Source organism: Protopterus annectens, chromosome 2.part0 (genome assembly GCF_019279795.1).
Source record: "Protopterus annectens isolate FY-2018-M chromosome 2.part0, PAN1.0, whole genome shotgun sequence".
Lineage (NCBI taxonomy): Eukaryota > Metazoa > Chordata > Ceratodontiformes > Protopteridae > Protopterus > Protopterus annectens.
The window spans coordinates 984628229-984645255 of record NC_056728.1 but is presented as its reverse complement, the minus strand read 5'-3'; the positions used below and the strand labels follow the sequence as shown (position 1 = coordinate 984645255).

The window sequence follows — 17027 nt, the reverse complement described above, 5'->3', positions numbered from 1 at the left end:
GGCCCAAACAAGTATGTTCAAACCTGTATCTTTTTATGCAAAGGCTTTTGGTTTGGAAACAATACAAAAACATTTTCCTTGTTCCTTACATTTAAAGCACAGGAAAGAAAAACTTCAAAGCTTACAGTGCAGTCTTCTGACAGAAAAACTGCAAAAAAATAATTTCAGTTGGTACTCTTCCCATCCCCACACAATCTAGATAACCACACTTTAGTAAACAGAAAATGAAGTCCTAATATCTACAGTCTCATTGTTGATATCCATTGCTGTTTTAACTGATCTGTAAGTCCTGTAAGCTCATTCATTCTTCATATCCCCCTAGCATCCTTAACACTAACAAAGACAGCACTGCAGCTTCCATGCCATCATGCAGGGGCTAGGAGATTTTCATATGCTCCTATCACAGCCTTTGTCTGGAAAGCATGGGGCAGTGTCTATGTTAGATTTGTTACAAGTGTGTGCTTTCCCACACCTACATTTCCAGCTGCAGTACTGGTGCACTCTTTGGTAGGATCATACTTCCCAGAGTGACACAGTTTTCTTTGATAGGATCATACTTCCTAGAGTACAGTTTTAAGATTTTGTCTTGGTAGAACTCTGTCTACCCCCCCCCCCCCCAGAATGGGTGAGACAGCATTTAGCCATGCACTCCCATCCCATATCCAGCTCATGTAGGAGCAGAGCCAGGACCACAGTCTCTACAGAGTGAAACAAATTACATCAAATTATTATTTAAAAATATTTTTCATTTACTTTATGCATACTTCTTCATATAACACTAATTTCATATAGACAAAGTATAGGTTTTTAAGCAGCATGCACAGATGTCCATTGCATTTGTGTTACCATTAAGTTGCTCGTTTGTCTTTTTTAGATACATGTTCAAGGACTAATTTTTGCAAGTTGTGCTTTCCTTGTCTTAAGAATGTATTGCATAAAACGGAGTGTCATCCATCTTTCCTTACACAGTTAACTGCTCACACCTTGAAAGAACCAGTTACTTCAACATACCTTCCAAATCCCTACCTCCCTTTTATGAAAAAAGTGTGTTCCACTTGCTTGCTTGACTCTAGACATGTCTCAAGGTGATTTAATTCACTGGAGCATTAGAAAAAGGTACTGGACCTACTATAATCTTACTCAGTATATCTCCATAACATTTTACAAAGTTTCCTGGAAAACCGAAGCAAGCTCTGTGCCACGTGCAAATTGCCCGATTTTTCTTTTCAAGGAGAGCTTTTATAGGATTTATGGAAATAGCAACGGCAGCAATGTTTTATCAAAGTTTGTCAGAGCAGATGGCACTAACAGAGACTTACTAGCATTTCAAACAGTTGGTGGGCCAAAGGGAGCCAAGTGGAAGGCCTAACAGGTTGATTGAACTTAAGAGATAAAGAATACAACAGTGGAGAAAGAAAAGCACACAGACTAATCCACTGGGATGGAATCCATGTTCCCAGTTTACCACAGCATTACTAGTGCTCAAGTTTACCTGAAAAGAAAAACAAATCTGAGTTTACTAAATTCCTTACCAAAATAGACAAATGAGGAATGGGCTAATGCAAGACATTTCATGGAATGTTACAAGTTTTATGTACAAAGGTCTAGACAATGTATAGAACAATATCTAGGAACTGAGAATCAGAAATCACATACTGAAGCAAGGAGAGTAAGGATGCATCTGAAATGTCATTAGACCAATGATACAGCAATGTAACAGACACAGACAAAACAGCAAACACGATGATCTTGTAGAACTTTACTGCAGTTAACAGTGATGTTATGCCTGCACCTGTCTCATGTCTGGCTCCACTTTCTAGTCCTCTAGGCAGTATCCAGGGATATAACAGAGGCCACAGTCCAATGACATTTATTACATTAGTGTATCAGTATGACCAAGTAGCACAGACTTTTATATTTGAAAGAAAAATGAGAGAGCAGAAGCTTTAACTGAAAGTTTTATACAAAGAAAACAGGAAAATCTTTTACCTGAACAAAGGTCAAAATTACCAGCTGTTATACTGCAAACAGCAAATACTGGAGCACATACAAATATTTTAAAGGCTCCCAAAAAGATTATTGCTCCATCTAAAGACAGTATCTTGCCAGTCAAAGTCCTAGACAAAAGGCATCCATCCTGGAATTTCATTGCTAGGCTACCAAAAGAAACAAAAAAAGGCTGAATTATAAAAATTCGAGAGATGTCGATATTAAAGTAATTTACTGCGTAGCAACAGTTGTCTGCAGTTACTGTATGTCAGAAAAGGCTTAATAAGCCGAAGACAGACATTTTGATAAAAAAGGGATGTTATTAAACTCCGAATTTCAGTGTTTTACTGCTCATTGAAAATTTAAGAAGCCCTCTCCCATAAATAGCCACCTACCTAACCAACACTGACACGTAAATCCCCATGGAGGCATGGATCTTACTGTCACACATTCAGCTTTCAAACCTCAGTTCAAGCAGGACAAAATAAATGAATACACAGCATGTTATTTAACTCTGCACCTCCCAAAGAGCAAGTCCCTAAACAACAACTCCTCCAACCTCCTTCACCTTTTTTCTACTTGCATGTTCACAACTGTCTGCTGACCTACCTGGCAGATATCTGTTCTAGAACTCCACATATGCTGATCCCTTACCAACTCAACTGGGGGCTTAATTTGCAGATAACATCCAACCTATATACAACTGAATAGCTACACTCAAGCTTACTCTTCATCTCAGTCTCCTCCTCCTCTCCACCCCCTTTTCTTACTTTTATATAAATAATTATATACATTTTGCTTTTGAAATGTTTGACTGCAATAAATATATAAATCTCTATGTAACTGCAGTTTTCTGTATTTATGTATTACATATATTGACCTCTATGTACATATGGTTTTCTATACTTGGGTAGAAGTATAAAATATTCAAAGAAATAAAGGCAAAGGAATGTGAATATGGAAAACTTTACAATACAAATAATAAGAAGACAGAGGAAAAGTAAAAAAGAAGATTAGTAATGGAGAAGTTAAAGAAAATGAAACTGAGGTTATGGAGTACCTGCGAAGTGAAGGATTCAGCGTAGAAAATCTAATTCAAAAAGCACCACAAAAGGATAGAGCAATAGATATTCAAATTAAGGGGAAGCCAGTGGAACGGGAAGCAGGTGCCATATGAAGACATTTTGGAGCCTTCCACAGGAAACCAGTATAAACGTTCACTTGAAGCTGGACAGTAAGGGAAGGAACAGTAAACTGTGGAAACTCTGACGCAGTCAATGCTGAGGAGTGATAGGCCAGTGAGTTCCCATATGACAGAACAACGGATGGCAGAGGATGAAACTGAAGAAAATGTGCCACATGAACATGCTACAGAACTTTCTATAGAATGCCAGCAGGAAATGCAAAATAAAAAAATGTGCCCTCAGTTTAGAAGAAAAGCTAAGAGAAGAGTCGCTTGATTTAATAGAGATAGACATATTAAGATAAATGAAAGAAATAGACTGCAGAAAGTCAATAAAACCACAAAAGTCAGAAGTTTGATAAAAACAAATGAACACAGTAATTAGAAGTGTCCACAGAGATCCATACGATATAACATAAGTAAACAGGATATATTACTATGCAGCTAAATTAATAACTGATGAAGTCATACTGCAAGAACACAGTGTAGTGAGGGAAAGGATGGGGAAAATTGAATACCATCATGGAAATATTGAACAGAGAAAACTATAAAGCAATTAAGACAAGTGTCACTGTTAGAAGAATATAGAAAAGGGAACATATCAACAAAAATACTAAAAAAGATAGACGTAATAAAAGCAATGTGCAGTATTAGAACAGACCACGATCTATCATGCACGATCGCAAATCTAAAAATCTCAGCACAGACAGAAAAACTTAGAAGATACACAGATAAATATAAAAGAAAAGTACAAAATAAACAATTTGATGACCCAAAAAAGTTTTATAGAGAGTTGGAAAGTAAGGTAAAAGGAATTGAAAGACCTCCAAAATGCATCTTTCTTCTTTCTTGGTGAAGTATTTATGAAGATTCTGTGGAACATAAAGATGCTAAATGGATAAAAGTAGTAAAAGAAAGAATAAGAGGTTTAAAGTTCAGGATAAGAAATTGGATGAAGCAACAGCCAGAGAGACTGAAACAAAGTTAAGAAAAGCCTCCAGTTGGAAAACCCAAGCCCAGAGGCAGTACCTAACTTCTGGTTAAAAGTATTAACATCTTTGCACGAAGATTTAGCTACGAGTAAGAATTTATATGCACTCCCTGAACAGACACAAACCTGGCTAACAGGAAAAACTGCTACTAAAAAGAGTGAACCTCCAAGCTACAGTAAAAACTACAGACCAATAACTTGCATTTCAATGACAAATAAACTACACACTGGAATTGATGCAGACTTAAAGTTTATAGTCATTTAGAGGAAAACTCAATTCTGGCAGTAGAACAAAAGGGTAATAAAAAAGTCATATGGAGAACTGTAAAAAGGGGAAGAATATAAGATGGCATGGATTGACTATAAAAAAGCATTTGATAGTATCCCACATTCATGGATAAGAATGCTTAAAAATGTGTAAGATGCACCCTACACTGCATTACAGTGACCATGAAACAGTGGCAGACGACTTTGCAATTAAGCCATGATAAAGAACAAATTATCCCATGGACAAAAATTCAAAGGACGATATTCCAGGTTGACTGTCACACTACTGATATTCTGTCTTGCCCTTAACCCACTAAGCTGTCTGCTTAACAGTTTAGGCCATGTCTAAAATTTGGCTCCTAGAAAACAACAAAGTGCAAAGACTTATCTTTGTCGATTTAAAACTGTACAACTCATCAGTTAAAGAACTGAAAGTTCAACTGCAAATTGTCAAAAAATTTTCAGATATAAGAATGTGATTTGGTCTTGATAAATGTGCAAAAGCAACCTTTAAAGCAGGAAAACTGCAACACCAAGAAAACATCAGTTTGAGAGAAGAATGTGATATAAAAAAACTTCAGCAGGAGGGAGTGTATAATTAGGAAATGATGAAGGATCAACAATTAAACATGGACAAATGTGAATAAAACTTAGTAAGGAATACTTTACAAGACTTGAATTAATCCTGAAAACAGCACTGACATCTAGGAACAAAATTCATGCTATAAACCCGTTTGCTCTTCCTGTCCTAACTTACAGTTTTGGAGGGACTGACTGGCCCCAAAACATGTTGGATAGATTAGACAGCAAAACAAGGATGCTTCATGCTCACTATATGATGTATAAAAATCAGTGTATACCAAGATTATATATTCCGTTACAAAGAAATGTATGGGCCCTCCTTGATACTGATTACATGTACAGATCTGCAATAGTGGGACTGCACACATCTGCTGACGCCACAAGACTCAAACATAGTGAAAGTTTTGAAAGAGGAGAATGAATCTAAGATTACTTTGTTGCTTTGTCTAGCAGAAGCATAATGGAGTCAAGCAGGAATGGAACTCAAACCAGAAGTAGATAAGTCAGGCACCAACTGAATGTGCCAAAAGAACAAAAGAAAGAATACAAGGTGAAAGATCAGATGAAAAGGCAAAAAATGTGGAAAACAAATATTGTTGCAAGTATAGAAAACTTCTAGAAGAACCTCGTGTTGATCAGGATCGTATGCAGGAATGGTCAAGGAGAGGCGAATTCAAACCAAGAGACGAAAGATTAATATTGGCAGCTCAAGATAGTGGGCTACATACATGTCGGTTTACAAAGTTCATTGAACATGTGGGAGAAAGACAACTGTAGCTTTTGTAAAACAGAACTGAAAACAGTTGCACACCTCGTTGCTGGTTATGACATACTAATGACAGAAGGATTGTATACTGAAAGGCATAACAATATGGCAAGACTTGCACTGGGGACTGTGCAAACATTATGGTACTGAAGTGGCTGAAAAACAATGGAAACATGAAACACAAAACATCATAGAAAATGGTGAAGTCTACATCACATGGGATCGCCCATTACCAAGTATTCAAAAAATAGATGCTAGAAAGCCAGATATAGTGGTTCATGAAAAGAAGACAAAAGTAGCATTGATCACTGAAATCACCACTTCCCAGTGACTACAGTGACATTCATAAAATATCACAATTTTCAGGCAGAAACTTAAGCAAAGTGGAAAATCGATACCCAGACAGTTCCAATAGTAGTAGGAGCAACGGGTCTTTTAAGAATAATCTACAATTGTATTTATAATAGTTACCAATACATGTAACCATACTGCGGTGGTGGTGCTGCGGTAGCGTTGTCGCTTCACAGTTAGACGTTGCCCGTTCGATTCTCAATTAGAGCATCTTCTGTGTGTCGATATGCGTGAATGGGGGGTTCTTCGTTGAAGGTTGTGCGTTAGGCCCGGCAAGCCAGCACGTAAAAATCTACTGCCAATCATTAGCAGACCGGAGTTCCGCTGTGGCGACCCCTAACCGGGAAAAGCCGAAAGACACAAACAAGCCAATACATGTAACCCTGTATGAATTGCAAGAGTCATTACTAGCCATACTGTAGGTGCTGCAAAGAGCACTTCTGCCTGACATCAAAGATTGAAACAATAATAATTTCATGAACTTTAATCGTACTTTGACTTAGGAATGGGACCCATTCCGGTCATGGTATTAGAAACTCAAAAGACTTGGACAAATTAAAAAAGGGTATCTGATATGTAAACATCATGCTGATGTACAATTACCTGTTACTATTCATGTAACCCAGCCTGAGAGCATGCAATTGATCATTTGTGATCAGTGCTCAACCCAGGTAAGCAAAACTAAATAAAAAGGTGTATACACACAGACAAAGACTGAGATCTTGCCAAAATTGTGCCCTTTTTTCAAACATTCAGTACTACTGCTACACATCCAAGTCTGCAGTCCACATCTCTACAAGACAAGAATACATTGTTATAATACAAGCAGTGCATTACCATAAGCCTATAAATTCACTTTACAGCCCAAAAAATCAGCAATATGCACAAAATAATCCATGTACTATGGAAATCACATGACAGTAATAAACGTCAGACTCATGCTTGAAACTTTTATTTGTTTTTTCTTAAACATACTAAACATTTTAGTAACAACCATCAGTATATGTTTTCAGAAGCTCTTTTAACCATAAAAACTGACTTAGCCCATGTTAGAAACTGTATACATGCAAAAAAACACACACAAAACAGTTAAGAACTGCAGTCCTCACCTCTATGCATCATGATGGTACCTACACTTTGCAATAAAGAAAAAACTCAGTTAGTGCATTGCCATACACAGACGTTCACTTTACAGCCAAAGCCAACAGTAATGCACACAAATCTCGTATTATGGAAATCTCACAAGACATAATAATGAATGTCAATGGATAAATGGAAAATAAATGGAAAAAATAAACACCACAACTGGAGCGATCAAGAACAGCAACTGGCCAGGTACATTCTCATGCTAAAGACACTTAAGTAGTTACTGCCAACCACTGGCTACATCCAACATGCCAGGAATATTGGCATTACAGCAAAAGCACAAAATTGACCAACATTTTACAATACTGCATAACTTCTGAACTTTGTTTCACTACAAAAATTCCAGACATAATGCAACAGTCAACAATCTGCAGTATTAGAAGAAAAGAGTTTCTGGATATTAATAATGAATATTCGGAGTCTAAAGAGGCAGGTGCCGATTTACTAACGCTTCATGCAGCTGTTCCTCCAAAGACGCGATGCGTTGGTGGAGAACTACTAACTGGATTTTTACATCATCCAGGTGGGTACCAAATGGGGGCATATAAAAGTTCACAGTTGAAGCAGGCACAGTGGAGCCATCCTTTAAGCAATAACAGCTAATGCCTTGCTTGGAAAGGCAAAACTGGTTCTTCAATGGTGCCAAGAACTTTGGGGTGGAGCAGAGGATGAACCCCCTGCACTGACCACAAGAGCGACAGAAACACTTCCTGTATAAACAGGCACGAAGAATCCCCTCACTTCCATATTCAAGTTTCTCCTTCCAAACAAGATTTTCTGAAACTCTGCGGCAAACCAACACATCCAGTCGCTTGTCCTCCGAACAGATCTTCAAGAAGTCACCTAATGGAGTGTTGCAATTTGCACACATGAAGACAATACAGTCTTCCGGACTAGGACCTTTTGGCGCATAGTCTGGTATGGTCAAATTTTCACTAAATGACCTGGCACTATATCCTGGGTCAATGTCCTCCATATCTGGTATGGCACTACATCCAGGGTCACTGTCCTCCATATCTGGTATGGCACTACATCCAAGGTCACTGTCCATATCTGGTATGGCACTACATACCAGGTAATTGTCCTCCATAGCTGGTATGGCACTACATCCAAGGTCACTGTCCTCCATATCTGGTATGGCACTACATCCAAGGTCACTGTCCTCCCCAGACAGTGAGTCCTCACTATCAGATCCGGCACTGTAGGCAGGGCCCCTAGCTGTCACGGGTACCTTTGGGGTAAAGTAGTGTTCTGTGGTTTCTTCGCACTGCATGGTGGACCTTCTTAAATGGGCAGCATAAGTTTCCCTCCTCTTGTGCTCTGCATACTTTTGGATGTTCGTTCTTCCAACTGCAACAACTATACTACACTCCGGGTGTTCTGCAGTCTTTTCAGTACCTGTGCAGGGAGAATGGCTGTTCTTCCCCTCAAGTTGTGCATAATTTTTCCTTCGCATGGTTTCCCCTCTGCGTTGGTTGGCTGCGTTACTCTTCAACAGTGCCAGGTGTGCTGTAGCCTCGCTGGTGCCGGTTCTGTAGCAGGAATCACGGCTCTTTGCTGCCTGCACTTTAGATTTAACTTTTTGTAGGGTTTCCCTTCTACGTTTATTAGCTTGGTTATTCGTCACAAGTACTTGGTGTTGTGTAGTCGCTTCGTTGTCTCTTCTGTATCTGGAAGCGCGACTGCTCTTTACTTCCCGTTCTACATATTCGCTTCTTGGGATGGTTTCCCTTTTCTGTCTGACAGGTTCGCTAGGTTTCAGAAGTACCTGTTCAGCCTCAGTGATGATCTTTTTGTGTAGCCTGGTACTCCTATAAGGGGCACTAGTACTACTCGTCTTCATACTCATAGTGGAATCACAGCGCTCATACAACATCCAACTTTGCTCGTCTACACTCCGAACTTACCGACGCAGTTACTATTCCCGCCTCCCACTTCAGATGACTACACCAATCAGCTCCCGTTTACCAAATATTTGGGCGCTTAAGTGGTTGTCAAAAGTGTCTTTTAGAAGGTGCGCACTTCTAAAAGATTAATTGTTGTATAAACGTAAAAAGCGTGTACTAGTACACTGTTAAAATGTTATACATGCGTTTTCAAAAATTTTCATAAACTGCGCCCTCCAGTTATCAGATAGAACTGATATAAATCATTACACCTATTTAAAAATATCCTTACTAACAAAACTATATTCAATATTTTAATAGCCGATTCTAGCAGCGGAATACAACAGGAGAAACCAACCCACCTCCCCCTTTCAAGCCTATCAACAGCGACGACGCCTATATGATCGTGCCTGAATATTGTCGGGAATGGCTGATTCTGTTAAGATTTGTCCCTGTTTAGTTGCGAGCCGTTATAACTATATCGCGCACCACCGCTCGTGGGAAGCGCTTGCTTTCCCGTTTCGTTTGTCCATATCAACTTCTATACGATTTTTACTAGCATCAGATGTACTTACACATCTTGGTGTGCAAGAAGTTAATTGCTGGATATTCGTTGATTTGTTAAAATAAAGACTCAAAGTATGTCAGGATACAATTTCGCGATAGCTGCCCTAAATTTAAAGTAATAGCGGTGGGACCTGTCTCACATACCTCTCCTCTCAACTTAGAGCAAGAAATGTGGGCAAGGACAAAGCCATAAATAATGGGGGGGACAGGCCTCAAAGCATGGACTTTTTTTTTTTAAATCTTGCTCTTTAACTTAGAAAGTTAATAAAATAACGGGTTTCGCATATGAATTATCTGAAATGTATGTCTGAAACTCAAATATCTCATTTTCTGATTTCAGTCTTTATTAAGTTGCCATTAAACCACAATTTTATGAAAAACGGTCCAAATATAAGGCAAAAATATGGGCATTCTGCGCAAATCTGCACAGTTGCAATCATCCGTTTTTTTGTCCTCGCCTTTTCTACACTTTTTGATTTTCCACTAAATTTAAGAGGATTACAGATAGGGTTGTCACCTTTTCAAATGCCCAAAGTGGGACATTTTTTGTAGAAACGTGAGATTTTGCAAGACAAAACATACCCACGGCCAGTGCAATGGACAGAACTTCACTTTATACCAAAATAAAAGCTTATTTTTATAGCATTTTGCATTGCTTATGCTATTTTTATATGAGATTTGTGTTTCAGATACAAAATTATGCAACTATTAAAGAAAACTTTAGAAATATGCCTTGTCTTAAAATCTCAGGACATTTGCCATTTTTTAGTTTTTTTCGCAGGACACAACTGCCCAATGTGGGACTGTCACTCGCAAAGAGGGGCAGATGGTAACCCTAATTATAGATCGTTCATAATGCCGGACTTTATTTTTTTATTTGTTTGCTTATATTTTGGTTAAAGGAGAAGAGTGATCACAGGTAAAACAAATTAGTGATGAGTTACTTTGTGCAAACTTTACAGAAGGATACTGTACTGTGTTGCACTTTAAAGGGAGTGGATGCTGCAAGTCCTGTGAATCTCTTCCTCTGGAGGAGTTACCTAATAACCATGAACCTGTTTATCAGTTTGCCATCCATTCCCTATTGCAATATTACTAGCTTATTTTTTTAATGGAACATAGGCAATTTATTCTTCAAGGGCAACAGGCACTTTATTTCTAGATAAAATACTGAAATATAAATTTGTTTGCTAACAGCAACCCCATTAGTTACAGATCCCTTTAACGTGGAATTATTTAGATGACTTTACTTCTGAGAATTTGCATATTTACTGATATTGGTGGATTGCAATGACAGCAGTTTGAGTGGCCTTTTAGGGTTGACATTTTCTGAAACTGGTAGTGTTGTCATTATTGAGTCATACATTTTGTTTCGTTGCTTACTAGAAGACATTTAAAATGCATTCTAAATGGTGCTGTATTATACAAGGAATATAATTTGATACAATCAGGAAGGTGACCGAATGCATACATGTATGCATGGACATAAAAATGTGTTAGGAGCCTATGGTTTGAAAACAGCCCAGAGGTAAACTTAGTCATCCACTGGCCAGATGCAAAATGAATGTGGATTTTCATGCCCTTTCAACGAATGTGAGTTTCAAGGGCAGAGTGTTTTCATTGTGAGACTATTTTATTTAGCAAATAGCACAGTGTTTGTGCTACTTTATTTCAATTTATGTAATCATTGTAGAAGTAAAGAAAACAGTATGCACACTGGCAGGTTTGAACAGTGTTTATTGTAAATGAAAAATAGCCAAGTAATGGAACACTGGAGTGGCTGGGGAGGGGGCTGCTGCTGGAGCGGCAAGGGGTTACAGACTATCCAGTCAGGTAAAACAAAGCTTATCCCTGAGGCAGATGCCTGGTGTCGAAGCCATGGCCTGAAGCTCAATGCCAAAAAGTGTACTGTCACCCCCTTTGGTAAAAACTCTGTACCCATGAACTACCACATAAGTGGTAGTCTAATTTAATGCCGAAAGTGGGATAAGAGACCATGGGACAGGTGGACAGTAGTCTCCTTTGATAATCACATCGCCAGAGTGGTCAGTAAATCCTTCAACGTGGCTCACCTCATCACAAAAGGTTTCTCCATCCAGAAAAAAGAGGTCATTGTTCCCCTCTACTCATCACTCATTAGACCCATTATAGAGTACAATGCCCCGTTTGGTATGTACCTCACAAGACAGCTACAAAAACTGGAAAAGCCACAGAAATACCTCACAGAGATGATTACTGGCCTCAAACAGATACCCTATGCAGACCATCTCAAAAAACTCCAGCTTTCCTCAGTTGCATATCGCCTACTCAGAGGTGATCTCTGCCTTACATACAAAGCTATGTCAAACCCAGAGCTGTTGGACATGCTCCACTTAAAGAAATCCCAATCCCTCCGAGCTACACGCTCTAGGGACCTAAACCTGGTCACCACAATAAACGGAACATGCTGGGAGGATAGATTCCTGTCCCAGAGACTTCCCATACTCTGGAACAGACTACCTATGTCAAACAGAGCTCCTCATTAGCACTCTTCAAGAAAAATCTTGATGATTGGATGGGAAATAGGAAATTCACCCCAGGGATCACTTCTGTGGCTCTGCTCGACAGGGGCACAGGAAAATAATTTTCTTGGGTGGCAAAAGCCAGGGTACCTTTTTGGCTAGGCTTATATAGGCCCTAGGGCTAATAGCCTAGTACCTACCTATGAATCCCTGTCCATATTCAGATGCAACTTGGATCTAAGGATGGGTAACAGAAAATGTACTCCAGGATTACCCCTCATGCCACTAATGGATAGACGCAGTTCCTAAATGCTGCATCCCTTACTTACATAGGTCCCCCTCCAATTATCTATGATATGATCACAGTTATTTTCACTAGGTTTAATGTAGATATCAGCCATGGGATAGGTAAGACCAGGAAATGTTAATTCAAGCACCAAAAGGAAAATTGGCTAAGCTTAAAATGTATTCTAAGTGAACCTATGTTGTGGTAGTAAAGTTTTTAAAAGATTGCCCTTTCTAGTTCACTAAGTGCCCCTCTCACCCTCCGCCCCTTCCAGTCTTCAACAGCTTCCAGCGCCTATGAGCAATAAGCAGTATTAGAACAGACCAAGATCTATCATGCACTATTGCAAATAATCTAAAAATCTCAGCACAGGCAGAACCATTTTAGAAGATACACAGATAAATATAAAGGAAAAGTACAAAATAAGCAATGTATTGACTACTCAAAAAAGTTCTATAAAGGATTGGAAAAAAAGGTAAAAGGAATGGAATGACCACCAAAAAAGAACACATACATTTTTGAAGAAAATAAGAAAATGTGGAACATAAAGATGCTAAATGGATAAAAGTAGTAAAAGAAAAATTAAGAGGTTTAAAGTACAGGATATGAAATGGGATGAAGGTAACAGCCAGAGAGACTGAAACAAAGTTAAGAAAAGCCTCCAATTGGAAAACCCCAAGCCCAGATGCAGTACCTAACTTCTGGTTAAAAGTATTAACATCTTTGCACAAAGATTTAGCTATGAGTAAGAATTATTTATATGTGCACCCTGAACAGACACCAACCTAGCCAACAGGAAAAATAATGCTACCTGCAAGACACAGTATAAACTTTAGACCAATAACTTGCCTTCCAACGAATAAACTATACATTGGAATTGATGCCGACAGAGTTTATAGTAATTTAGAGGAAAACTCAATTCTGGCAGTGGAACAAAAGGGTAATAAAAGAAAGTCATATGGAACAAAGGATCATTTGTTGTTAAATAAAGTCATAGTGGAGAACTGTAAAAAGGGGAAGAATCTAAGTATGGCATGGATTGACTATAAAAAGCATTCAATAGTATCCCATATGCATGGATAAAACAGTGCTTACAAATGTGTAAGATACACCCTACACTGATGGACTACATTACAGTGACCATGAAACACTAGCAGACCACTTTGCAATTAAGCCATTATAAAGGACAAATTATTATCCCAGGGAAAAAAAATTCAAAGGAGGATATTCCAGGGTGACTCTCCCTGCTATATTCCGTCTTGACCTTAACCCATTAAGCTGTCTACTTAACAGCTTAGGCCATGTCGAAAATTTGGCTCCTACAAAACAAGGTGCAAAGACTTCTCTTTGTCGATGAATTAAAACTGTATAGCTCATCAGATGAAGAACTGAAAGCACAACGGAAAGTTGTCAAAAATTTTCCAAATGATATAAGAATGTGATTTGGTCTTGATAAAATGTGCAAAAGCAATCTTTAAAGCAGGAAAACTGCAGCACCAAGAAAACATCAGTTTGAGACAAGAATGTGATATAAAAGAACTTCAGCAAGACAGAGAGTGTGTAATTAGGAAATGAAGCAGCAACAATTAAACATGGACAAATGTGAATAAAACTTAGTAAGGAATAGTTTACAAAACAAATTAATCCTGAAAACAGGATTGACATCCAGGAACAAAATTCATGCTATAAACCAATTTCCTCTTCATGTCCTAACTTACAGTTTTGGAGTGATTGACTGGCCTCAAAATGTGTTGGATAGACTAGACAGCAAACCAAGAAGGATGATTCATGCTCACTAAATGATTTATAAAAATCAGTGCATACCAAGATTATATATTCCCTGTTGCGAAGGATGCATGGGCCTCCTTGATATTAACTACATGTACATAACTGTAATTCTGGGACTGCAAACATCTGCTGACCTCACCATTTTCCTTACAGTCATTCTGACACTTACAGATTTGTTAGGAGTGGCTCTGAAAGGTATTGATACCAGTGCAATTTCATACCACAGTTTTTCTTTTCTCAAAGGAGTTAAGGTATAGATTTTTTTAATATGTGGACTACTGATTTGGTTTGCTTAATCCACTGGACCAGAAGATTCTGTGTAATGGGACATATTCAACTTTCTTTGCATGCCCAGTACTTTGAAACCACTTCAATTGCATCACTAGTGAAATGTAGGCCCCATTCAAATTCCCCCCTTATGGGTAGCTGTCAGTGGCTAAACAAATGAACGATCAAAAGCAAGTATGTGACTTCTATAAAACTGTTAGTGGCTTGTGCAAATTTGTGAAGTGGATTGAATGCATGACTACTAACAAATTCTGACTGCAACTGACAGGCCTAGTTACTGATCAGCCCAGTTTGTACAGCAATTCCTGTGTTTCACATGGGGTGTCTAGTGTACAAGAGAAATAGTCTGGAATTTGCTGCAGGTTACACATTTCTTTACATATTTTGCAACAGCATCATGCATATGAAGTTGCAAAAGAACTGTGGATGGAGTAAAAACCAGTAACCAAATATAAAATGAAGTCAACCTCTGAGGCAGACAAAAATGACTAAACACAAACCTACTAAGTGTAAAAAAAAAGAGCAGTAAAGTCTAGATGCTTTATTAAGCATTTTCATTATTAATTGCCTTCTTTCCTAACAGGAGCTTCCTCAGAATCTAAAAAGTATGCATCTATCACTTCCTTATATACAGTCTCCTTAAAGGTACAGTGTAATAAATACACAAGTGAAAAATAGTAAAAACAAGTGAATAAAAACAGTCTATAAGCATGTCTTAAAATCAAATGGCAGTCCACTGTTGCCTTTTGTAGGAGTTAATGTAAATAAAGAAAATAAACTTTAAAAACATGTACCTCTTTCATAGAGTGTTAAAATAGCATTCTGTGCCATGTCCTTAAAATGATGTACCACGTGTGCACCATAAAAATAATGAATATATAATAATACAAAATCAAGACATTACACTATTTAAAACATTTAAAATTTCTCTGAGTAGTTTATTAAATGTCTAACAAATGCAATACTAATAGTTTTAATAGTTTGGCATTTTAATTTTTAATACTGAGTGAATTGATGTCATGTCATTCAAGCCACCATGGATTTTAACAGACTGGTGTCAAGACACCGTGTAGCAGGAAGTCACACTCTTACTTGAATAGATTTCATCGACCACTAGAGGTGCATGAATGGGCCTGCTCAACAAGTCATGGTCAGCACAGAATATCTTATTGCAAATGTCTCTCTCTCCTTCCTGACAGTCCAGATATTAGATATGCTCATCAGGCACTTCAACCACAATCTAACTCAGCTGAGACTGCAACCGAGGAGCACAGAGGAGTGCTCTGTCACTTCACTGGCAGGTAGGCCAACACCACCTAGTGTGTTCCAGTCATAGCTGAAGCAGGTGGTGGAGTAAAGTTACATATATGGCCCTGATGAAAAGCCTCCAGAAAAAGATAAAAGATTTCTTCAAGCGCCAACCATCCAGCCACCAGAGGAAGGTGTGATTCATCGTCACTGCAGAGCCTGATCTATAACATTTTGATAGATTCCAGTAACTCCCTTCTAGGCTGGGGCCATAGTTGGTATTCTGTTTTTACCCTATCTTATCCTTAGGCTGGTGCAATCCTTTCCACTTGTGTCATGCCCCATAACCTCTGCATTATCCCACTATTCCCATCACCATTTGTCCACCCTGTTTGCTGCACTCAGTCCTGTCTCTCCATCCTATTGTTTGCACATTCACCCTTTTTCTGTGATGGTGTGTGCATTTACCTGACCTTAGACACTGTCCTATTTACCTTTCCTATTTTTACACTTTCAACCCTCCCAGTCCTTACATTCATTCTATAAAAAATAGATAAAAAATTGGGACCCTACCATCACAAAATCCTGACCTGATAGCAGAGGTTAAGGAGTGTGCAGGATTACCAACTTGGGTTCAAAACCTGGCTGGGGCACAACTGGGCAACATCAGTATCTCCTCAGACGAAAGGCCTGGTAATCTACTTCCCTAATGTTGTGTCTTTCGGCTTTTCCCGGTTAGGCCACAGTGGAACTCCTGTCCGCTAATGATTGGCAGTAGATTTTTACATGCCGAATTGCCAGCTCTGACGCACAACCTTCATTCACGCATGTCTCCACACAGAAGACACTCTAGCTGAGAATCGAACAGGACGTCTTACTGTGAGGTGACACTGCTACTGCAGCACCACCACCGCAGTCAATCTACTTCCCTAATACACCAAGAAAACCCTATGGGGTCTAACCATACAGTCACCATGGGTCAATTTCAACTCAGGGGCAATTACTCACTTGCTTTACCCATCACAACAAAACAAAAAAAAGTCCTCCACACAACTATTTGTTGTACTATATGTACTTCTGTGCATCCCTCGGTTTGCTGCATTCCCCTCTCTTTTTTTCCTACTTTCATGTATAACTCTTTTCCTTCTATTTTGTGCATCTGATAATGTCCACATGTGGACAGCTAGT

The 17027-nt window shown here is 38.7% G+C and overlaps 1 protein-coding gene across 2 annotated transcripts; it reads right to left on the bottom strand.

Annotated features, from left to right (window-relative positions):
- Window positions 1–7065: 7065 nt before the first annotated feature.
- On the bottom strand, window positions 7066–9300 carry OIP5 (Opa interacting protein 5). 2 transcript variants are annotated; one of them, XM_044061233.1, is made up of 2 exons: window positions 8329–9296; window positions 7066–8253 (listed from the first exon to the last, which is right to left on the bottom strand). In XM_044061233.1, the coding sequence occupies exons 1-2, from the start codon at window positions 9149–9151 to the stop codon at window positions 7697–7699; spliced, it is 1380 nt and encodes a 459-aa protein (XP_043917168.1). In that variant the 5' UTR covers window positions 9152–9296; the 3' UTR covers window positions 7066–7696. The 2 variants fall into 2 exon arrangements, with proteins under 2 accessions (XP_043917168.1, XP_043917167.1); XM_044061232.1 differs by having other exon boundaries at window positions 7066–9300.
- Between the last annotated feature and the right edge of the window lie 7727 nt (window positions 9301–17027).